Source organism: Magallana gigas, chromosome 9 (assembly GCF_963853765.1).
Source record: "Magallana gigas chromosome 9, xbMagGiga1.1, whole genome shotgun sequence".
NCBI classification, from domain to species: domain Eukaryota; kingdom Metazoa; phylum Mollusca; class Bivalvia; order Ostreida; family Ostreidae; genus Magallana; species Magallana gigas.
Window position 1 is genome coordinate 3,953,420 of NC_088861.1, and position 26,619 is coordinate 3,980,038.

At 32.9% G+C, this 26,619-nt stretch overlaps 3 protein-coding genes across 3 annotated transcripts in view; 2 read left to right on the forward strand and 1 right to left on the reverse strand.

Moving 5' to 3' along the window:
• Window positions 1-26,619, forward strand: part of LOC105332964 (serine-threonine kinase receptor-associated protein) — a 182,838-nt gene that overhangs the window by 100,478 nt on the left and 55,741 nt on the right. The gene's annotated exons all lie outside the window — the stretch shown is intronic.
• Window positions 16,158-18,362, forward strand: LOC117691259 (uncharacterized). The gene is made up of 2 exons (XM_034476931.2): window positions 16,158-16,294; window positions 16,674-18,362. Exon 2 carries the CDS (start codon window positions 16,738-16,740, stop codon window positions 17,977-17,979), a length of 1,242 nt encoding a protein of 413 aa, XP_034332822.1. The 5' UTR covers window positions 16,158-16,294; window positions 16,674-16,737; the 3' UTR covers window positions 17,980-18,362.
• LOC105343056 (soma ferritin-like) lies at window positions 19,646-21,244 on the reverse strand (the record flags this gene model as incomplete). The annotated part of the gene is given in 5 exon segments (NM_001305318.1): window positions 19,646-19,943; window positions 20,260-20,385; window positions 20,634-20,780; window positions 21,042-21,145; window positions 21,148-21,244. Coding segments are annotated over 4 exon segments (515 nt in total), but the record flags the coding sequence as incomplete, so codon positions are not given.

Below are 26,619 nucleotides of genomic sequence, written 5' to 3' on the forward strand. Positions count from 1 at the left end.
CGTCATCAATGGAAATATATCTCTCCAATGATATTGATTTTTTCAAATAAAGAGTTACCCCCACCCCCACCCACCACCCCTTACAATATGTTGGTTTCTATGTAATCAAATAAACTTGATCTACATCAATATAGAGGAGAAATTATCTAAAAGCAGGAAGTTTTTTTTCTGTTTCCCTGCATTTTCAATAGGGAATAGTTCGTCCAATCTGATAGAAGAATACAATAACTTTTTTCATGTTAACATGTTAGATTGCTGAATTGCATACATTGGCTCTTTTGTATCTTTTTAAACCCTGTGATATACAACAAATAGCTGAGCTTTTCTGTTCTGAAATCCAATTTTGATATTGTTTACATTGTTTCTTTGATGATCATAAAAATCTAGAATGAGTACATTAGAAAACAACACATGCGTATACAGTAAATGATTTCATATGCACATATAACAAGGAAATCATAAATGTCCTGAGGTTGATATTTATAATAAACTTCAGTAGAGATGCTTAATTCGCCTGCGCATGAGTAGGTGTATTCTGGTACTTAATTTGTTCTGTACAGAATCAGAAGTTTCCAAAGAATTCGTTACATTATAGAGTATTGCCGTTGATGGGAATTTATTAAAGCGAATTTTAAACATTTTCTGAACATATATTTTTTTTCACAATGTAAATAATGGATGCAACTCAGATGCATGTATTTAATGCATGATCCAAATATTTCTATCCAGATGCGATAACAAATAGCAAAAAAGAAAACAGTTGGCATAGACACAATATCATATTAACATTTTTAATCCCCTTATAACTAACACAATTACTCGTGAAGGTCCCTATATGGAGTTTTGGTGCATTTTACACACGCCAATGATTTTGAAAGAAAAAGATCTTATCAAATTTATAAACGCACAATTCATTTAAAAAACAATCTTAAATGTTTTATCACAAAGAATTTATTTTGAAAATAAGTAGAGCTAAATAGCATATGCATTCTCGAGTTTTCCCCATTAAATCTTATTATAAGCATGCATAACACACAGATTTGTATCCACCAACACAATGCATAGTAAACGATAATCAATATAACTTCTCAAGTCTGTTAATTTCGATTGCAACCATTTTTACCAAATACATGGGAATTTTACTTTTAATATATATTGTAAGCAATATTTCTTGAGAGTTTTTTTTAGACTTTTTCACTTTATTATGTCTGCGTTTCAAATGCATGGACTCCGCCCCCCCCCCCCCATTCAAACTCCGCCCCTATTGAATATACAGTACAAAAATGTGCTCTGATAACAAACCTTTAGAATATATGCATATCAATAAAACGTTTTAACAGGAAAACAGTAATTTTCAACCAAAACTGTCTACATAGTCATTAAATTGCTTCCTTGTTGGTGTGGGTGTTTTTTTCTGTGAAAAAAAATCACATTTAGTCATTTACATTCATCATTCATGTATTGTTTACAGGGTTATTTTCGCCCCATGGTGTATTTTTTGCCCTTCTGTATTTGCAAACGAATTCGCTCGGTCTTAAATTCTGAAGAAGGAAACTCTATATAGTTAAGACATTTTTTTTTAGAAATTGTTTTTAAATAGCACAGACTTCAATTCGCCCACTAACAACGAGAGCGAAAGAAGCGAAAATAATCGGGAGCGAATATTTACCTGTTTACAGTATATTGTAGATCAAACTTAGTTGAACCATGGTTTAAAGAAAATGAGGTTATGCATTAAACTTTATATTAAATATTATTTGATTTTTCTATGCGAATACAATCATAACCATTATAGACCCCTCTTTTGGAAATGCATGTATATAACTATGGGTGTGTTTTTACCAAGACCTCAGTGAGTTATCTCTCCTTTTTAATAAGAAATCAGATTAATATTCTTAAATGCATACGGCTACATACTGACAAAACTGAATTATGATATATTATATTTATATTTAAATCAATTTGATATCGTTTATATAATATATGCATTCCTTTGACTTTTTTAAATATCTTTCAGATGCATTGCTAATCAATGTTGAAATATTTATTTGACAACCTTTACTTCAATACCAATACCAAATAATGTTGACATTGTTGAAAGGTATCTCATTTGCACATTAAAAGCTAACTAAGCGTGGATTATACTTAGCACATTCGAAACATTAGCTGCTTTAGGGGTACAGACATGACTGGCTGAGCTGATGTCGGACTTCTATATATAGTGAAGTGTGAACTTCCATACAAGGAAGAATTGGCTGTTTCTTCTGTGAACTAATCTAATAAAGCTATAAATTATGTATCTATCTTTAATGGGACATGGTCGCGATTTTGGTCGAAATCTATTTTTCTGTTATTATTATTTACAAAGCTCACGATTTTTTGTTATGTAAACAAGGCTCGCGCCCTGTTTTTGTTTATATAGGTTCAAAATACCAATAAAAATTCTTCTTCAAGCTGATTGTCTATCGTCTTAGTCATTTTAGGCATAAATTAACAGTATATAACGTTTAACACATTCATTTAAGGTCTAAAACATTTTTAAAAAAATAATAAGGTAGAATGTTTTTCCATATTTTAAAGAACATTGAGAGTACAGTTAGAATGTTGAATGTATATCGAATCGCGTATTTAGAATTTTGTTTTCCGAATTTTGTATTTCGAATCTCGAATGATCACTCTGGGCTTTGGAATGCACCAATTATTTCTCGTGCAATGTATACTAACTGACATATTAGAAAAATTGGTTTTAATACATTTTACAGATAGCGAATAATTGTCAATGTCGCAGGAGAAAATCAGGTCCAGTAATGAGCTTGCCCGCTCTGGATCAGAAATATAAATATAAAAAAACAAATGACCATGGTGCAGATCCCCTAAATCCCTTAATTTTGGTCCTTTCTATAAAAAGTGATCTTAGGTCTTCGTTTCAACTAAATTAACATCACCAGTAATAACGTGCCCGGCAGGACTATAGTTGTAGGGTGAAGAAGAACATAAACACGTTGGAAGATTATCTTGCAGATGTTTGATATTAATTCTTGTACAGTTAGTTTGTAATTGAAGAGTTTGAAAGCAATGATTGAAGTATAATTGTAGAAAATACAAGGGGTTGACTTTATCTTGAAATATGGCGGAATGCAGGACTGCACGTTTTTGTGATCAAGAATATTACTTATATTAACGGCATCGATTCTCTTGTTGAAAAAATAACGTGGTGCATGAGCAGTATTTTCTGTTTGTGTAGGTTTAAAAAGCCGATGATAAGCAATATTAATAATCATGGACCCGAGTCTGTATTCCGATGTAAAAAATCAAAAAGGGGCTTCTCCTTGATTTTATTTTTCAAGAAGAGAGTTTAACTCTTTCAAAAGGACAGAGTTTGATGAGAATGTACCCAATTTGTTTATATACATATTTTCAAATAATCAATTTCCATGCCAAATTTTAGCAAATATTTCCGGAAAATTATCATTTCTGTCTGGAGTCCTATATTCAAAAAGAAATCGGCATGTGACATGGGTCACACAATAAAAACCCCAAATGAACATTTTAGGTCCCCATCTTTATTTTTGGATGATTGACATTTATTTATTAGTATTTCAGGTTTCTCCTTAATATAAGGTTGGGCATGTTGTCGCTCAGTGCTCGGGGGTGTAAACTAGGGATGCGGGAAACTGGAGCTCTTTAATAGCCATCTGGAATCTGCCTTTCTGTCTCCTCTTTTTATAAGGATAGAGTAAAATAGACACATTTGCTCGCATTCTCATAGTTAAAATTTAATTGATTCGGGAGGCTCAACCAACATTTTATTTTTTAAAGATTTTTTGTAATAAATATTAAAATTTGCAAAAATAGCATTTTGATTTATACACTGTATTAATGTTTATTGTTAAAATGTCGTACAATGTCTGACTATCCGTAACCTTTTTAGCTCACCTGAGCTGAAAGCTCAAGTGAGCTATTCTGATCACATTTTGTCCGTCGTCCGTCTGTCTGTCTGTCTGTCCGTCTGTCTGTCCATCTGTAAACTTTTTACATTTTGAACTTCTTCTCTAAAACCGCTTATCCAATTTCAACCAAATTTGGCACAAAAATCCTTATGTGAGGGCGAATATAAATTGTAAAAATAAAAGTCCGATCTGTATTCAAAGCGGAGAAAACCTTGAAACTGTAGAAAAAGGGGGGTGCATTTTTAAAAATCTTCTTCTCAAGAACTACTGATTCCAATTCAACGTAGTTTAGCATAAATTGTCCTTATTGGAAGGAAAATATAAATTGCAAAAATTAAGTGCTAATTCTGTTTCAAATCTGAGTTATTACGAAAATAATAATAAAGGAAATGCGTGTTTCAATCAGTTTAATAGCTTCGGGTTCGGCATCCGGTAATCGGGCATCCGGTAAAATGGGTAGGCAAGACTTGGTCTGGGCAAAACAAAGATTGGCAGTTATTAATCTGCCAATCTCATTAAAATTTCAGGATATTCGATGGAGTAGTATATTTGTATTCGCTGTAAATATTGCTGCAAAATAATGTGTATTTGGAATTGACGATTGTCGATCTGCCTTGGCTTTTATTTTGCCACGGCCCGGGTTTGCATACCCATTTTACCTAGACTCGTATTCCATACTTCTAAAACGAGGTTCTTTGTTTAAAGCAGCCATGACATTATACGAAAAAGGGTCGATCTGACTATGATGAATTTGCTTGTTGTGCAACAGTTCGCGTATGAAGGGAAATTTTTGAAACATGCAAAATATATTGTTGCCGATTTTGTGAAGTAAATTGAGGCTAAATATTTCAATGCGTTGACAGTTTTCACACATGACGTTGGTGTTAGCTTGTTCCGATTTTCGTTTCTTTTTCATTATTTCTGCTTGTAACCTGGGAACTATCGTCTGTATTATTTCGTGATTTTTACGTATCTAATCAAACAGAGACTTTGGTAAATCAAACAGTTAACTGTTTACCTGCGCAAATTAAGCAAAATCTGATGTATCAAAAAATAATGAAATACAATTCATTCTATCGGTAATTCGATCGGCATTATCTTTTGCGTAATGGTAGATTAATGCAATAGGTTTTGTTGCAATGCTCGGCATTTTCTCGAGTTTATTCAGTTTAAATAAAGTTTGACATTGCTGACGGAAATATGTAGGTATATACATGTATATATATGATTCATTTCGAAAAAATAAATTGTGTTCTTTATTTGTTATAGTGAATGTTTCTTGTGTTTAATTGTTTTCAATTTCTATTTACTAACCATATTTGAGTGTTAAGCTTAAAATTATAAGCAAGGTACAGAGATTTGCTCACAATTCTATGTTTGTACACAGATCTTAAAAACTAAAGATTAAAAAAGTAAAAAATTTGTCAATATTTATTAAGAAAATTTTCAAAGTCTGTTCGTTCAGAAACCAACTTTAACATCTTATTGTATTGTAAACTTAACATTTTTCGTCATTATTACTCCTTCTGTACATGTGATCCTTCACTGTGTTTGTGTACATTTGTATACACTGATTTTGAACCTCAAATACCAGTGAATTGGTCTTGAGTTAATAAAAGAATATAAAATCTTAGGCCATTCATTTTTTCCATTTTAAATGCTGAATAGGAAATACCAAGTTAAAAATCATAAGTTGAATGTAATAAACTCATGTGAACAAAATATGAATCAAACCTAGGCGAACTGTGAGCTCTGTATCTTGCTTATAATTCTACAATTGACGCTGAAATTTTGGTTGAACATTAGAAAATCTCTATGAATTAGAGCATGTTAAATACTTGTACAAACAAAATAAAAGAATGATACTAGTATTCTGTATATATCTACTCTCTGGGGCCCTCTCTTTATACAATAAATAATGTGAAATCTACATCAATTTTGATAGTTTTTCAGACACGAGTAAATAAAAACGACATCTTTAAAACAGTTTCCATATTTCTGACACATTTCTGTTGCGGGGATAAATTAATTATCGCTATTCCTAAGAATACTACAGCGGAAAATTATCCTGGTTTGTACGCGAAGTAAATAACAGTCATTTAATTATAATGGAGAAGACAAATAAAATTTTTGAATGTTTTTGATTTGAGGAATTGAGCACATTGAGGTACAATTTTCTTCTTCACATCTATACATGTAGGGTTTTTAAAATAAAAAACAATAACTACTAATTTTGTTTAATATAATAACTAGTAAGTACTGAGTAGTTGATGAAAAAAATGTACCTATATGCTCTCATATATTTTGATCGCTTTACAAAGGGGGGGGGGGGCAGAACGAAAATATAGGGATTTGGAAGTTAACAACTTAACAGTATACCTCTACCAAATGTTTAGTTTTATATCTTGCGTAGAATTTTCTTATTCTGGTAAAAAATAATATTTCATGAAGGTACAATGTCAAAGATTACATGTATACAAAAATAAGTGTAAAATTCGAATACTTTACAATATTTATTTTTTGTTTTTCTACCGAGGGACCAAATGGCACAATATCTTTTGACCGCCCATTGTTGCTCAGGTGAGCGATGTTGCCCCATGGGCCTCTTGTTTTTTTTTACTTTTTTCAATTCTACTTGGCCAATGTCAACCATACTCTGCACAAGGCATTATTGTGTGAAGGGAATTCAGATTTGTTAAATTGAGAGGGCACGTCATCTTTTAAGGCAAAATAATTAAGAAATATTGTAATTTTTTTTAAAAATCAAAAGTGTTCCTCTAAAAATTAAAACAATTGAAAGATGAAACTTGTATGAACAAATGCTCAGGTAGTGTAGATTTAAATTTGTTTAAATGATAATTCATTTGGGATAGGGTTGTTAAACAATTGAGATTAAATTTTTACATAGGAACATGTACAGAAAAATCTTTAAAAGTCTTATTCCCAAAAACCATGTGGCCAAATAATTGTAACTTTTGTAGCGCAGATTCAAGTTTGTCGAAAGTAGATTTTTGAAAAAATACCATTTTTTTTAAGAATGCATAGTTCTTCATTTAAATACACTTTTATTCCTTGTTCAATCAATAATACAAACTTGTGCAAAGTTTGGTTGAGATTGGCAAAGTGGTACTGGAGAAAAAAATGAAAATGTGAAAAGTTTAGGACGATGACGACGACAAACAAGGGATAAAATTTGATCAGAGATGCTCAGTTTAGCCTTTGGCTCAGGTAAGCTAAAAATGATAAAATTGCTTTTTATACAACTCTATTCTACATAGTTAAAAAAAGCTTTAAAATGAGTTCGTTCTTAGCAGTTAATTTGGGTATGATGCGGTCCCATGATGTCATTGATATCAATTCCTTAAAACTTTCTTAATAAGATGATAATGCAGAAAATATAAATAGTTTGAAATATATTTCGGGTATAAAGATATAATAGTCGTTCAGTGCTTGGGGGTTATTTTACGTCCAATACACTAATGACATCAGAACAGCCACCGTCCGACGAGAAGCGAGAACTGATAATGATCAACAATGTATAATTATACTTCTACGTTTTACATGGAATATATTTGTAGAATCTAAGCTTTTCATCAAACATGGAAGGAAGTTTTCATCTTAATAAATTTACTTCTGTTGCTGGATAGATAGTCGAGTTTGAAATAAAAGTCGTCTACACTTTCACCATGTTAAACAGATGTTCTCAATTAGTTATTATAGACATTGTACCGAACAAAATATTTCTAATCAGGATATAGAATTCAGATGTCAGATAATTGTAATTTGCACCCGGCCCTTTGGACCTATAAGTGACTTTATACAATTATAACTTTATACATGCATGATTTCAGATTTATATTATATTAGCCTTTGGACATTGATAAATTACTTTTCTGATGTACAATATTTTAACACTTTACTTTTGAATATTATTTTCCTTGATCTGATATGCAGAGTTTATAAATCTAGCAGTTTGTAATGGGTAATTGTTGATAAATAAAACAAATAAATATTGAATATTATCAAATTATAAACATAATATGTTTAAATATTATATTATTATTAAATTATTATGTTATCATTATTTATATTATTCATACACTCTATCTAAGCAAAAGCACACGTCACTACTAGTATAAACGTTATACAATTTTCTAAAAAAAAAAAAGATATTGTTCATGCATGTACATTCATAGGAGGAGAGACCCTATACATCAATAAATCAAATAGTTATGTTAATAATAATGATGATAATACATTAATTGGATGTACTAGTTGTCAGACATTCCTCACGCAGATACATTGCGAGATGGCACAATTGTTTGCGATTATGAGTGGCGAGGAGTTGAACTAACACTGAAGGGCGAGTCCAGTAATAATGTTTTTAAATACAATGCTCGTAGCCATTCATATAAAAAAAGACAGATAAGTATAAAATGGAATTCATCCTCGACTTCACCTGAACTACAATATTTGCAGATACGCATCGATCTGACAGTTCCGTTATAACGGCCTTGCTGTATCAAAAGCACCTGTAATGACAGTTTATATTTTGTTTAAAGGACACTTGTACAATAAACATTTAGAGGATTACTCGAAAAATGCGCCTCCTTCCTGTATAAAAAAAATCAGACAACTTCTCCTTTACAATTTCTAAGAAAACATTATAATTAGTGTTAGCCACATTCTGTGAAAGCCAGAATTCATGCATACCCAGAGATACTAATAATTCTCTGAGATTAAAACACCATGTATTTGGTATCAACTGTACAACAATTTCTTCATAAATATTGCATAATATACAATCTTCTGTTTTAATCAATTTCAACCAAATGAATACTTAAGGATGCGCAATTTACGTATGATACTCATAGGTAGACGGACTAACTCTGAAAGAAAACATGTCCTTTGACGAACATTTTTTAACTTTCAAAATTCTTTTACAAAAGTGTGGGTGAACTCGTTCTTTTTGTCACCAGAATGAAAACCCCATATCTAGGATCCATAGTTAAGAACGCTTGATACATGTGTATCAAAAATGCTTAATTTAGTCTTAATATTTAATTAACTTTCATTTAACACTTTCTGAATACCAAACATACATTTCCTACCCTGCATTACAATTGTTTTCTGTGTAACATTAAAATTCCCATTAAAATTAAGGTTGATTTCTAAATAATTGAAACAATTAACAACCCCAACACGCTTTTGGTCATAAGTCCAGACATCATTTTTAAACATTCTGCCCGCATGTCGAAAAACAACTATTTTTGTTTTATCTGTGTTCACACCAATATTCCAATCCTTACTAAATTGATACAGTTGATTCAACATACTCTGTAGACTCTCTCGTGAATTAGCTATTAACTCGGTGTCATCAGCGTAGATAAAAAGGAAAAAGCGAAAGGTCTTTTAAGTCAACAGGTTCACAACAACTTTGTAAAAAATCCATTTCAAAATCATTACTATATAGTGAAAAAAGAAAAGGCGACAAAGCATCTCCTTGCATATGTCCAGTTGTAGACGAAAAGTAACTTGTATCTGACACATGATTTTGACTCGCAATAAATATGCGTAAATAATTATACATGTACTTAACAACTTTCCCGTGACTCCATTTGTGGCAAGTTTGTACAATAGCTTGTTTGTATTCACACTGTCAAACGCTTTTCTATAATCGACAAAACAACAATATAATTTCTTTTTCAAATACAAAGATACTAAACTCGTAAGTGCAAAAATGGTATTTGTGGTACTATACCCTGGCTTAACCCAAACTGAGCATCGCTTATGATACCATTGTCGTCAGATCAGCGAAGTAATCAATTGTTCAACACAATATTGTGGTACATTACTAGCCAGGGTTATTCCCCTGGAATTGTTTACATCATTGGTGTTACTTTTTTTAAAGAAATGAAATTACATAGTAAACTGTTATGAATTTTAATTTCAACATATTTTATTGAGTAATCAAATGGATTGTGTAACAGGCAAAGCCTATGTAAACCCTCTCCAAAATACAAAGTGAAGTAGTTGTGCAATATAAAATAATCTATAGAATATGGTGTTACCAGTTTACAGAGTGAAATATTTTTGACATATTTTTGTATAATTAAATTTTAAATAATAATCTTGACTTTTGTCATATATAAATTTTAATTCAATTTCCTGTTTAACATATACATGAACAAATTCATACCTACATTTAAAAACCCACCACCTCATTCATTCATACCGACAGACAAACATAAGTATAGAGTTTTGCTATGATATGTTTTGAATCTGGCCAGTTTCTAGGTCAAAACACTAGGTACAGTCGGTATCACAACGACTCTCTCGGTGAGATTGGAGAGGATATGTATTGCCAGTGGTTTTCGACAAAGGACCATGAAATTCAGAGAGCAATCTTTCCAAAGTTACAATTTAAGACAACATGCACACTTTATCAGAATAAGTGGGTTTGCAGTCATGGATGTATATCTATAGTCAGTGTATATCTTCCCGTACGATTCCATTGGGAATCTTCGACGTTCAATTTCCTTTATTTACAAGTCATTCAGTGTATATTTCCCCTTATGTTTGCATTGGAAATCTGCGACGTTAAATTTTCTATATTTACATCTACCAAGTATTATTTCCTCTATTTCTTACGGAAACTTGTAGTTAATTTATAGCTCTATAGAAACAGCACGCCCCGTTAATCGATTGGTCGAAATCTACAGCAGCTGACACTGACAAGAAATTGACAGGACTGAAATTGACACGTCCGCGTTAGCGGGTTATGTATTTTTTCTGCAATGTCGTTACTTTCATATCTCAAATGAATAACCAAAAAAACATTTTTTTTGTTTAATTGAATACACTTTGCTAATTCATGCGCCATGAGCTCAAATATAAACGTCTCCACGTGTTTTGGGTATATTATTACAAAACCAATTGATTGTCCTTTTGAAAAACATTCATATATATATATATATATATATATATATATATATATATATATATATATATATATATATATATATATATATATATATATATATATATATATATATATCGGCGATACACAATAGTTCATACAAATACACATCAGTGTGAATTTTTTTATACATATTAGCATTGAATGCTTATTTTTGGATTCGTCGGTCCTATGACACACCAAGAAGTGCAGACAGATTATCATACCGCTGTTACAACGCTTTTTTAAAAATTACGCACTTTGAAAGTTATTTTCAAAGTCCGTTAATTTTGGGACCAAGTCAACGCACTTTGAAAAAAAAATACATAGATTCTTTAACACACCAATGGTGAAATTATTGTTAGGCCAGCTCATTTTTTCGGTATCATAAAAATGTATTTATTCCGAGCATATTCCTTTTTCCGATCTTTAATGTTTACCCTAAGTTGCTGAATGTCATGTTTTGGAAGGAAAAACGAGTGACAAGGGACCTTTATCTTCTAATCAATTAAATGATGCACTGGTATTTGACCTGTATCTTTGGTTAACACCCGTGCGTTATGAGTGTCGATATTAAAAAATGTTGATGTACCTTCATAAAGCACTTTGAAAAATGGTGAAATTATTGTTAGGCCAGCTCATTTTTTCGGTATCATAAAAATGTATTTATTCCGAGCATATTCCTTTTTCCGATCTTTAATGTTTACCCTAAGTTGCTGAATGTCATGTTTTGGAAGGAAAAACGAGTGACAAGGGACCTTTATCTTCTAATCAATTAAATGATGCACTGGTATTTGACCTGTATCTTTGGTTAACACCCGTGCGTTATGAGTGTCGATATTAAAAAATGTTGATGTACCTTCATAAAGCACTTTGAAAAATTTGTTCAAAGTGGGTTAACTTGGTCCAAAATTTAAACGCACTTTGAAAAAAATTTTCAAAGTGGGTTGATTTTGTCCAAATTTTACGCACTTTGAAAAAAATTTCAAAGTGCGTAATTTTTCTAAAGTGCGTTGCCACATACCGCGCTGAAGTTGCATACTAGAGCATTTAACTAACCAACTTTGTTGTGACTGAAATAGCTCTGTGGTTAGAGCACAAGACGTTCGGTAACTGTATAGAATTAGCCTTTTTTAGGTTGTGGGTTCGATGCCACCATCTTGATGCAATATTTTTTCTTATCGTTTGTTAAAATGTTCAAAAATAAAAAATAGTTAGAAATTGTGCTTTTTGCAAACTTGTAGTATAAAAATGTTTGCATAGATTTATACGAAAACAAACAGAGATTCCAAAACTTACCCCGATCGACACAACTAAGACGAGTACTCGTAAAATTGCCATTATAGATGAGGTTCATGCCATGTTGCAACAAGCTTTTCGACCAAGTGAACCCCTCTTCGATAAATTCTTTATCGTTCTGTTATCCTAGACTAAACTTCCGCCTCGTGCTCACGTGGTTTTAAGGAAATATATTCTTTTCAAATTAAGCGAAGTAATCAAAACCAAAAGCTTCGGTTCTTTGTACTATCATTATGCTGATTTCCGGTGTCCATGTATGTTTTCCCATTTGGTTTTCAGAAGGTCACGTGGTTCCTGAAGTTTATGCCGGGATGATGAGAGAATCTTTCAGACGTTATAACCGTATAAGTTTGGTTAAGTTTGGCTATAATCAATGCATTGTGACAACGCATTTTGACGAAAATACGCGCAAAAATTTGTTGTGCGTTAAATTTGGAACCAAATTAACGCATTTTGAAAAAATGTTCAAAGTGCGTTAAATATGGGACCAAATCAACGCACTTTGAAATAAATTGTCAAAGAGCGTTAAATTTTGAACCAAGTTAACCCACTTTGAAAATTTTTTTCAAAGTGCGTTACGAATGTACATCAACATTTTTAGTATCGAGACACTTAACGCACTTGAAAAAAACATGTATAAATCACAAATTCTGGAATTGAATTTCTGATTTGTTTATAGTATGACGATTATTAACAATAGTAAATCTAATTTATCATCTTTAAGTACGGGGATGGGGACGGCAATTGGGATTAACCAAAGATACAGGTCAATTACCAGTACATCATTTAATTGATTACAGAAAGAGGGTCCCCTACCCCTAATTTTTCATTCCAAAACATATGATGGTCACCTACCCCAAATTATTTATTCCAAAACATATGATATTCAGTAACCTGGAGTAAACGTTTAAGATTGGAAAAAGAAATATGCTTTATTGCAAATTAAGTACAGTGATATGAAAAAAACGATCGGGCCAAACAATAATTTCTCCTAGGTATGCTAAAGAATCTGTAAGAGTTTCAACATAAACCCTTTTTTCAAATTCTTATCGCTTAAATCACTTCATTATTGAAAAAAATATCCATTGACAAACATTGAATTATCATAAAGTTAAAAATAGGCATTATGGTGGGGTTTATTTCCTCGCACTGATCTTCTAACAGATCATATTGTTGTAGGTAAACATAACTAACGTATCATATTTTCACATTATGTTTGTTTACAAGCACATGCAAACGCAAAGAGAACGCACTGCATGGGTGAATGGTTAACGTAACTGAGCAATATTTTCTTTGATGTTTTATTCGGTTATGAAGTACATATAGCAAGCATTGCAGATAAATTTCATAAACCGCGTTATCTGTTTATTAATGCAACGTTTTAAGTCCATATATTTACATTTTCCAGTGTCTTTACCTGTGACAAATATAATTAATAAGGAATTATTCTTTGAATATTATGAGGTGATAATTTCGGTCGGGGCGTGATCAAATCTATCATAAAGCCATTCGGGCATTTCGGTCGGGGCGTGACAAATCTATCATAAAGCCCTTCGGGCTTTATTGGGTTTGATCACGCCCCGACCGAAATTATCACCTCATAATACTCAAAGAATGATTCCTTGTTCCTTATATATTTACATTTCCCAGGGCTTTGCCTGTGATAACACTACGTATCGGTTTTGTACTATATAACCCATAACTTCAAATGGCGTATAACTGAGGCGCCAGCGGGGTTTGCTTATTTGTATTTAAATATTAAATCGTGCAATGGCTTAAAACTATATATTTACATTATCCAGTGTCTTTTTCTGTGATAACACTACGTATCGATTTTGTACTATATAACCCATAATACAAATGACGCCAAATTGAGGCGCCGGTGGGGTTGGCTTATTTAATTTATGTTTAAAGATTTAATCGTACGTTGGCCTAAAATCATATAAATATCAGTAATAAGGAATCATTCTTTGAATATTATGAGGTGATAATTTCGGTCGGGGCGTGATCAAATCTATCATAAAGCCCTTCGGGCTTAATTGGATTTGATCACGCCCCGACCAAAATTATCACCTCATAATACTCAAAGAATGATTCCTTATTCCTTATATAAGTAATAAGGAATCAATCTTTAAATATTATGAAGTGATAATTTCGGTCGGGGCCTGAACAAATTTATCATAAAGCCCTTCGAGCTTTATCGTATTTGATCATGCCCCCACCGAAATTAGCACCTCATAATACTCAAAGAATGATTTCTTATTCCTGAAATAGCGAATGTTTTGAAATAGCAGCTAAGTGATAAATTGACCTTTAACAATATTTTAAGGATTATTTTAGGAATATATATATTGCTTTGGCTTTTCCTTTTAAAATAAATTTTATGATAAATTGTGTATTTAAACTCTCTACTTTGCATTTGCATTTTATGACATTGAAACGGGTTTCTTAAAAAGCATGCGCAAGACCCTGCGCATTCTAGAAGGTGCAAAATTTTGAATTTGACCCTAAGTTAATTTTTTAACTTTTCTGGTGTTCCTCGGAAATTCTATTTAAAGTCCGACAGCTCGAACTATTTTGTTCATATCACCTTTATGCTGTCTGTTTGAGAGCGGTAGAGTATCAGAACAGCTGATTTTAATCAGTCTGGTCAATTTGAGTAATAACTTGAAAAATGCGCGGATAAAATTTCATTCCATACACAAGTAAAATTTATGAAGAATAAATAAAAACTCAAGGGCGATAACAATTATGATTAATTGGAGTCGCGGCTCAGGAATCGGACAACCTGCAAAATAGGGTTGAGGGGAAACTTTTTTTAGTAAATAGATGTTAATATGTATGCATGTACGAGTACAAATGTTTTTACCTGTTTACTAAGGTGCAAAGAAACGCCTATAATAAATATAAAAAAAAGAAAGAATATGGAAGGAACAAAAAATTTAAATAAATACATGTACATGTAGAGATGTGAACATAGTCGATGATCATCATGCATATATAAGTTGATTATACTCAGGACAGGACCGTGCAGTACCCCCCCCCCCCTTTCCATTTTTTTCTATAATTTTTTTAAATATTTTATCTGAATTACTATCGTTAACAACCCCTTATATATGTCTCAAGTCTAAAAATAACATAAATATCACGACTCTGTGACATTTTATATTCACACTCGTTTTTTTTCTTTATATATATATATATATATATATATATATATATATATATATATATATATATATATATATATATATATATATATATATATATATATATATATATATATGGGGAAACGAGTGTGAATATAAAATGTCAGAGTCGTGATATTTATGTTATTTTTAGACTTGAGACATATATAAGGGGTTGTTAACGATGATAAATAATAGAAAATAATTTTTTTAAAAAAATACAGAAAAAATTGGAAAGGGGGGGGGGGTTGTGCACGGTCCTGTCCACGAGCACCTGTGACTATACTCTTGTCCCAAGATATCCTCGATTTACATTTTGCCTAATTAATCGATACTTACATGTATAAAATTTCGGGGTCTAAATTTCCAAGATTTCTCCGTTGAAACGCCCCCGTTAGCTCATCAGGTTTCAATATATGGCTAAAAAATGTGATGTCTACGGGGATTTTGTATTGAAGCAGACTCGATTGATAACGTTAAAAAATTGTGCAAAGTATTCCGAGTGACTTCCGATTGGAGAAAAGATGTCAAAATTCCCCATTATAAATCTCCGTAAGAAATCTTTTTTCGTTCCTATTTTTTCCGAGTGAAAATGATCATTTGTCAATGAAGATATCTTGCACTTCTTGCACAGGCATGTCTATTTTTCTTAAAAATCGGCGAAATGTGCTGCATAAATATCTTGGGACAGACTATAAAACTTTGTTTAGACCGGAGTGTATGTGTGTAGATGGCATAACCTGCTAATAACTTACGACACAAATAAGCCCCCGGGGCTCCGTGTTTATGCTGGACTCTGTACACGGGTAGTGGTGCCTCTACTCCTATATCATCAAGGAAGTGAGGCGGTCACGAGTCAAAAACAAAAATAACTGCATGTGAATTGTTTCTTATAAAAGGTAAGTTTATGGTTATTATACGTAATCTTTTAATTATAGAATACATTCATGCATTATTTCATTTTATTTCTAATAAAGAGTACATTTTATGAAAAGGAAAAGGATTATTTACGTTTTCATCTATAGTGTCTACATTTAGTTATGTATTCTTTAATTTAGTCATTGACTGAATGTTGTGAGGCTTTTTTCGTCTTGTATAATAATCATAAAATGTTCTTATAGAATTAATAAGTAATTGATAATCACAATTTGACGGAATCTGGCATTTTTTTTAAAGGACACGGGCTTTTATTTTCTAGTAGTTGGATAATTTCTGACATTATGATAATATTTTATTCTTTAATGAAACAACTTTCAATTAATTTTCTAAACTTTGTAGGCATCACCGATACAAATTAAAACTGAAGTAGAACTGAACGGCGAAAAAAAAAACTAATTGCAAAATGCGTCGGACGTGTAAAAGAAACCCGTTGTTGATATTGTGTGCCCTCATGTGTGTATTAGTTGTAGCAAATTTTTGTGACTTAGTTGTAAGGTATCAAATAAACTCGACAGACAATTCAATGAATGTGTCCGACATCGGCGATCTGGAATCTGAACAACTTGCTCAAACAGGTCGCAGACACAGAAATCTCGAGCAGATTCACAGAGAAAATTTGCATGGCAGCAACGTTCAGCAAAATGATGATTTGATGTGGATCCAAGAAATGAGTGACGTGTATGAAAGGGCTCCATTGATGAACCCGGATAAGGACGAGTTTGTAAAACAAAACAATACCTCAGATGAATGTAACGATTTTCATTCCTCCTTTAAAGAAAATCTACAAAAAGTTTTGAATTACTCTTTTAATGTGCCGGAGAAGTATTTAAAACTGTTGAATCTTGATAGAGTTGGAATAAAAAGTATCACCAGTAAGTCTGTGGATTCGCCATACCCGATTCTGGCTTCTGCGTCATCATCTAACCATTATAATGAAATCCAGGGATTAATTAGAGATTATCATCAAAATCTTCTGCCACTTTATCCAAACATGAAGTTGATTCTGTATGACTTAGGACTGAATAAAAACCAACTAAAACAAATGAAAAAATACTGCAAATGTGAGGTAAGACAATTTCCTTTCCACAGTTTTCCAAATCATATTCGCAATCTGAGTGGCTTTGGATGGAAACCGCTTATTATACAACTTTTGTTGGTAGAATTTGATTTTGTCATGTGGGTAGATGCTTCCGTGCGGTTTGATGGAAACCCTCTAAATAAACTTATTGAAGGAGCTAAGGAAGTTGGTGTTCAAATAATTCCAGGATGGGGATCCATTGCAGTGAGGACCAATCCACAAACGTTCGCGGCTCTAGGGGAACAAATGTGTATGTTTGATTACCCAGAACTCGAAGCAACATGGATGGCGTTCAAAAGGTCCGAGTTTACTCTGACGGCGGTAATGAAGCCGTGGGTATCTTGCGCATTACAATACGGCTGCATGGATTTCGACAAATCAAAATCATATCTGAGATGCCCACGAGGCAAAAAGCAAAGACTCGGATCTTGTCATAGGTTTGACCAGTCTGTGATTGGGATAATTCTTACAAGACTGTTTAATCATAAATCGCATCTTTGTCAATTTATTGTGAATGGAATAGGATCTATGAAAAGAGGGGAGTATGTTAAATATTTTCCCAAATAAAAATATACTTTCGGCTTTCGCTGCAAAACACAAGGAAAGCTTAGTAATATAAAACTACACAACTCGCATATTAGAACCATTTTAACAAGAGCTTGGACTTTGGGTAGTCGTGTCAAACGCAATGTGACGTAGGCCTGTCTATTTCATTGCTAGCCATTCAGCCAAGGCTCTCTGAAATCAACAAGATTTGTCTGGCTTTCGAGCGAAGAATACGCAATCGGTGTATATTTCGCTTGAAACAAGCGTCACTTTAACTTGTTTTGACACAAGAAATAGATAGTTACATCCTACCGAAAGTCCAAGGCCATGTTAAAATGGTTCTAAGCCATTGTGAGCTTAAGAGTTTCCCAAGCTGTGACATTAAGTCGAGACAAATTGTTGGAATATTGACTTATTTTAAAGAAACCATCTGTGGATGGACAACTGTGCATCCTCGTTTCCACTAAGCCACATATTGCAGCTAGGTTATTTAACTTTTAGAATTTGTAGCAATGCATGGTTTCTAAATCAAGAAATTTGCCTTCTTCGTTTAGATGGTAAAAAAAAAAATCTTTGATATGTAGTGTTGTTTTCTTTCAGGGTTTTTTTTTTTATATTTTGGGGTGGGGTTTTTTGTGTGTGGGGTTGGTTTTTTTATTTTATTTATTTATTTTTTAATTGTTTTTGTTTTGTGTGTTTGGTTTTTTTTAGGGGGGGGGGGGTATTTGCTTTGTGCAAACTTACAAAAAAATATTCTCATGTATTTCAAATATTTGTAACTTGACCCTCATTATTTGTATGCAACGAACATTCCTCTAGGATCAGCAGTGTAGTCTGTCAGTCTGATCAGAACGGTTCGGACTATCTCAAATACACCAACGAAAAAGATAATAAAATTCAAAGGCAATGATTGAAGTACATTATCTGCCGAATACATCGAGTTCTGTATTTATAAAAATCATAGTTTCGGCTCTAATGAACCTTAAAACTCTGAGATTTTATTCCATACCAATTTCTTCTAAAACATTCGATCCAATGTATAATAAATGAATAAGTAGTAGTTTCAACTTAGATGTAACTGTCAAAAAATCAGTTAACCCCTCTGGATCTATGCTAATGGATGAGTGTATTCAAAACATCGGATCGAGATTTCAGCCGTTGCGTAAATGGCAAAGCAGGACTTAGCGCAATGTCTCATTCATAGTTTTTGTGCGACGATTAGTGCACGAGTCCAAATTGGGATCATATTCTCATGAGAACACCGCGTGTACAAACATGAATCACAGGGACATAGCCGGGGGGGGGGGGGGTCGCAGCAAACACTTTTTCTCAACTTTACATACCGTCCACTTTTGTTGGAGCATATCATCATGTAATCCACGGATTAGGATTTTCATTCATAATTTTGAGAAGTTCCCCTTGTTTCAACTGCTTGTCAAGATGTTTTGTAGATGGCAAGGGAGAAATGTAATGTAGTGCCCGTCGATTGATGCGATTGTATATTTTTCCGATTCAACGAATAAATAGGAACTTTACGGGCATTTGCCACTATAATTATGTACTGTAGCGAGCCAATTCACTCATCACAACAAATAGACAATAGCAGCTGAAATACTGTTTTCTCTTTAAGCTTCTTATTTTAACAGCTACCAAAACTTTGATAATAAAATGAACAAAAAGAATTAATAACGTTTTACAGTTTTTTATTTGTTTTTTGATCAATAAACTGAGTAAATGCCAGTCAAATAACAGAGATAGTAATTTAAATGCACAATAGAAGTCCAAAACTGGAAACACAGGGCAATAGAGCCGGATTATAACATGGACTGGCAGCTGTGGAGATTGGTTCAGCTCTGGAGTTGTTTGTCATACTGGTACTCGCCCAGACCTGCCCCCACGCGCTTCAGCTGGGTGACGTGGTCAGAAATCTCCTTGATGGCATTAACCTGCTCCTCAAGGAATTCCGACTCAATGAAATCACACATCTGGAAAATAACAGATAAGGACATCAAATAATTGCTGCCATTTGTAATGTTATCCTTTGCGATTCATTACACATTGATAGTTATCAAATTAAAAATAGATTCAAAATTTTAATATTTTCTTTCAATAATTATTATGGCGAATTTACCCATCATGAATTCCATATTGCCCATTTACTAAATATTAAAAAGCCGTTTGCATTTTTTTAATCTCGCATATTCAAACAAGAAAAAAACGTTGTAACCTTCTATCAAGACATTTTGATACAAAAGAGAGAAAGAAAAGATGTCAATATGTATCAAGACAATTAAAAATTACCTGAGCATCGCGGTGACCATCTGCCAACTTGTGAAGGTCAAGCAGGGATTGGTTGACACTCTTCTCCAGTTGGAGGGCTATCTGCATGGCGTCAAGTCCTGTTCCCCACTCATCACGGTCAGGTTTCTAAAAACGAACAGCATGTTTCATTACATTCAAAGTTTTATTAAAAAGTGAAAAAGAAACATATAATGTTCTCCATTTTCTATTACAAAAGTTTCAAATTATCTCGATTCACAAAATAGTCAATATTTTCTTGTGCATGTTCTAATAATTCTTCTTATATTAATGAAATCTTATTTTAACAGATAATTTCCATTTAAAAAGAGGCCTTAATTAGCGAGAAGTGGGCATTACATGTACAATGTAAATACCTTGATGTCTTGCAGCACAATACGGCCTCCTCTCTTGTTCTGGTATTTCATCAACTTCTCGGCATGTTCACGTTCCTCGTCAGACGAGTGCTTGAAGAACTTGTGAAATCCTGGCAAAGCCACATCGTCCCGATCGAAGTAGAGAGCCTAAAATTATAATAGTTACGGAAACTATAAACACGTTCGTCAACACGTGATAGTTATGTCGGTCACGTGTTTATATGTTGACATTTTTCACAAAAACATTACGCCAATACCATTAAAATAATTACCATTAGGGCATTTATCGAATATTACTTAACATACGTTAGAAGTTTTATGTCAATCGATATTAATATTATTGTCACAGAAATTATAGACAGCGGTCGTGAGAAAAACCAAGATGTCTGCCTTATCGGCTTAACTCACCATGGACTGGTATGTGTACGAGGCGTACAGCTCCATGTTGATCTGTCGGTTGATCCCTGCTTCACTTTCCTCGTGGAAGTTCTGGCGAGGCTGACTCTGAGACATTTTTCGGATGTTGTTGAGTTTGTAAAACGTTAAAAAGAGAACGTGAAAGACTTAATTCTGTGACAATCCCGCCCGTACGTTCACTGACGCAGCAAAACAGGAATTATCGGATGGCGCTTTCGGGGTTGGCCGCGGTATATATACAGTGTGTGACGTCAGACGACTCAGTTCCACCTGACCTGCCTGATGTCATGCGGTGTTAGGTTAAATTGTTACCTGTCGTATTTTGCCCGCTTCATCGTAAATTTCATCATTTTATTATACGAGTAGACCTACAATGTATTACATGCCTTTTAATTTTGATATGCAATGTTACAATGAGCTCTTTCTTTCAATAGGATGGAATCCATACTTTTTTGCATAAATGTGATGATTTATCGTCAATTAAATAATATTTTTCAAGGCCTTATTTGATGATTAATTCGAGAATTTATGATTGAAGGAAAAAATACATTTTTTCTGCAGTAACCAATTACACTACCCATAAAGCCCACATGAATTATCATTTAATTTTAATATAGTAATGATACATTACGTAAGCACAACTCTTCTTTAACCGCTGCAAGGAATATAAGTTGAATTTTTGTAGGTATTATCGATATATGAAACACAATGTGTAGATCTATGTGCATATTACCAAGAAATTCCAATTTCTTAACTTTTCTGGGAATTTTAGCTCTTTTGAAATTTGAATTTTGGTCCTATATTGAAGATAATATTGAACAGTTTGTAATCACAACTCCCTTTTAATTCATTGTAAGTTTTTAGGCATACAGGACCATTGATAGTGTGTTGGCATATTACCAGGAAATTCAAATTCACTTTTTTGGGGGGAGGGGGGGGTCGGTCCTTTTAGAGTTGGGTTTTTTTTTATACCGAGCGCAGCGAGAGGCGGGCGAAGCCCGCCTCGCGAAGCGAGGATTAATGGTAACACGTATATATAAGAAAATCAGTGAAAAATGAAAGTTGAATCAGGGGTACTAAGGCCAAAAAAAAATTCTTCCAGCCATGGGCGCCGCCATATTGGCAGCCATTTTGTTTTTAAAAAGTTAGTTCGATCATTGATTTACTGGTACTTATCGATGTTTATTGCCCCTGAACTCGATTAAATAAGTTCCAGTGTTTCAATTGAAGGTAATTTGAATTAAAAGAAATTAAAAAGGAAACTAGATAAGTTTCAGTAGTGCTTCAAGCAAGAAACACGACTTGTTCTATGTATGTCTTATCAAATTATCAGATGGAAAATAAAAGCATTAACGTAAAGAAACTGATCTTTTAGATACTTGACAAAATATTTAATTTTATTACAGCGGCATTCATATGAATTTAATTGATGAACAATGAAAGAAGAAATTTTAAAAAAAATCGGAATCACGTTACTCTCTTCGGCTATTTCCGAAGACAAAACTTGAACGTTTTACGTCTGAAATATGACGTCATAATGTAGACTGAGCACGCGACGTTTAGTTTAACTTTGAGGAATGATTTGAGTAGTCAACCATGCAGGCGGATCCTTCTGTGTGCGTTTTAAATAGATTTTATTATACAAAAATCAAACTGCACTGTGTTAAATCTGCGCTCGGTCCAACGGTCACACCGTTTACATATTAGATAAAAGCAGTAGATGTGCATATTTTTGGAAAATTTTTAACCGGTGATTTTTTTTTTTTGCAAGTTAATAGCGAGCGCAGCGAGCTCCATAGACAACGTGTACGAACGGAGGAAATTCGAGTTGAAATCTGCACATTGTTCAAAGAAAATTTATGAGGCCACGTGAAAACGTTCTACTACCCCAGTGATCCTTTGCGGTGCATAGCAACATGGTGGAACAGAAGGTGTTTCTACGGAAAATTCTTACCTCTACATCGCATACATCATTTTCATTTAACAATAAAAAAAAAATCCTTCTAAAAACATTACAGTAAACAACACATAAGCTTACGTAAAAAAAACTGAACTTTTGCTGACATATGACGTCATTTCCTTCTCCGAATTTGTCCGACAATTTACGAAAACTGTCGAGCGCAAAAGAATGTTAACTATGACGTCACAAAGATCTCGCGTTTTAATTTCCCGCGATACATTTAGAGGTGGATCAAGCATATGTACTGGATCATGTAGGAAGTACTCAGTATCAGTGTAAACGGTGACTCTTTGGCTGATTAGTTTTGTTTTGATGATTTTTTTTTTGCTTAGTAAATACACATGCAAGCTCCATGCTAAATTTATTGTCATATTGATCCAATCATATATGCATACGTTAGGTAGGTGACAAAAAATTATTAAGAAAGAAAAGTCTAATCATTATTAGATCTACGTGCAGCCACGTCATTTTGTAATGAATAGATAAATGAAAAGAATTAAACTGTTAAAATATTTACCGGTACATGTATGTGTTATATAGTTGCATATGTGGTCAAATAATATTGGATACCACACACTAAGAAAGGGATGAGGGCACATGTCTACAACGCTTATATAGCGTACAAAAATTTAAAAGATTTAAAACAAAATTAATGTCACTGAGGAAAATAATTAAAACACGGGTTACAACAAGGAACAAAATGAGAAATAACAAATAAAATTTATTTTTACTGATTTTAATGATCATTATTAAAAGGTAAAGAAAAGATAAAACATAATTGTATCTACATAAAAAAAAACGGCGTTGTGTTTATCAAAATATTTTAATACAATGTAAGTCTGTTTAACATTTTATTAATGCTCAGTGGTAGTTTGTTTAAGTGTATAAGACTAGGAAGGGGCCATTGTAATAAAAGTTTGATAATTTCGGGTTCCTTGCGGTGGTAATAGTTTTCGAGACAAAGCCAAATTTTTTTGGTTAGGGCAAGTCCACGGGTTGCATTTAACAATGATGACAGATGTGTGGTTCCTTCTGCGCTCGCCCTAACGGTCACACCGTAAAACATATTAGTTATACGCTCTCTGTCAAATAATTTTGGGTATTCAGTACTCAGTAAACCATGCCCCGAATCTTTATACATAATGTGTAGCATGGTAAAGTAATGTGGCGGGGAATATGGGTATAAATGTGAGGCTATTTACTTTTCATTTAATAAAAAATATTTTTATCGATTTGAAATCGCGGGAATGTTATCATTTTAAATTTATACAAGTTAAACCAAGAAGAAAAAATTAAGATATATCGATATATATTGCATCCTTAGGTACTAAACGCACAGGTAGCGAATATATTGCCCACCGATTTGATGACTTTCGTTCTACTTTGTGACCTGCAATGACTACCCTAAACAAAAGGAACGTGATATCAAACTGTTTATTATGTAACGATAATTTATATGATGTACAAACTAACATGGAAGGGGGTACTTAACTGGACGTTAATAAAATGAATAAAAATTACAGTTTGTTCTATCATTAATTAATTAAAGCTCACTTCTAAAATTATGGTTAATTTGTGAATATATGACTGTCAAAAATCCATCAAACTCACGTGTACAGTAATTGTCAATAACTCCAATTTGATAATTATTAAAAAGTTGAGAGAAACATATAACTTGTCATTAAAACCGTCTCGTGCTGTTGTCAAATTGTAAAAAATCTACATCTGTATTTTTAAATTTTGTAATAAATTTTACTACTGTAACATCTTATAACGGATACTCTTAAATTGTATATATGTTTCTTGAAAATAAATAATTAAGTCAATAATTGTATAAAAGTAAATTATTTCGTTATATGTACATGATCATCTATAATTTAGGAAATTATTTGTAGTGACAACATGTATATATTTACATGTATATGATTTAATATTATATGATTGTACGAACTATTTAATTTACAGTCATCAACGCATGCTCATGTATATACGTATATAACACATGTTCTATTTTATGACCCCTATTACATATACTGTAAAATTTATGTACATCGAAGTTCTAGATTATATGACCCTCTGTTATGACCCTAGAATTGTAGCGTGTCGGTAACACGTGGCATGGTAAATGAGGATTACATATTACACGAGGTCTAGATTATAACTGCAGTTTATGCTAGAGATAATCTAATGGGGATTTTTTCTGTACCTTAATTGCTTCGCCACGGCCCATGCTCGAAACTTGAATATCATTGGCATGGCGAGCTTTGTCTTATGAACCCCAAGGGGTATTAGAACCATTTTAACAAGACCTTGGACTTTTGGTAGGTTGTGACTATGTTATTCTTGCGTCAAAACAAGTTAAATATGACGCTGGTTTCAAGTGAAATATACACAGATCTAGATTGCGTAGTCTTAGCTTAAAAGCCAGACATAACTTGTTGATTTCAAAGAGCCATGGCTGAGTGGCCAGAAATGAAATAGACAGGCCTGCGTCACAATGCTATTTGAAACCACCATCAAGATCCTGTTAAGTTCTACCATACCATTTTTAAACCACATTAGTTACCTGGGTCTCGGAAAATATATTTCTAGACAAAGCTATATATTTATTTTGTATGTTCAATGTTTTGTTCTAAAATGAAGTACGCAGTTACATGTATTTCCTCAATTGACATTTATTTCCTGAAACAAATTTCATAAATAGATATATATCCAGGCATTGAACAGAAAGTTTATTTACACGTAACAGTATATAATTCTTGTTGTATTCGTCAATACAGAGGAAATAATATGTATATACATGTACGGATTTGTAATAGGGGATGTGACCTCAATCTTAACTACAAACCACGTACCAAATTTATAAGCTGTTTGTCCCGTTGACCATGTGTTGAATCAATTTATTAAAAGCCTACATATGTATGTATTTATGTAGTATACAGCTACGGGGGATATACCAGACCACAATGGCGATATAATCCGCAATTTAACACATGTAGGTACAAAGACTTCGAGCCGGTTTTATTTTAATGAAAAATGTCCTCTTACTTAAACAGAAGATTTAAAGAATGTATACTAAAGTTACTCTCTCTCTCTCTCTCTCTCTCTCTCTCTCTCTCTCTCTCTCTCTCTCTCTCTCTCTCTCTCTCTCTCTCTATATATATATATACAGTATACTTTAAAACTATGTTAACTACAACTTATGTGATTGCAATCGGATCAGATTAGTTAAAGTTTGCCACAAAACACCCTAAATTTTCTAATAAAAAAGAAATGAAATAATGTCATTGCAACGAATTATGAAATCTTTGAATAAAGAAAAAAACAAAACATTTTAAGTAATTTCAGTTAGAAGAAAATAATAGAGTGCTCTCCCTTTGTTTACTTATTTATATGTGTGTATTAATTGTACAGCAGATGCTCCAAACCTATAATTAAAAGATTTTTTTAGGCTAAGAAGAGGAGAACTGTAGATGATGTTACCCAGCAGCCCCTAAAAACAGTATCCCATGAATGTAACCGATGTTTATTATGGAACAATTTTATGATTTATCTGAAATTAAATGCGAATTAGTTATTAGTTGTACTGTTAATTTATATAAACCGACG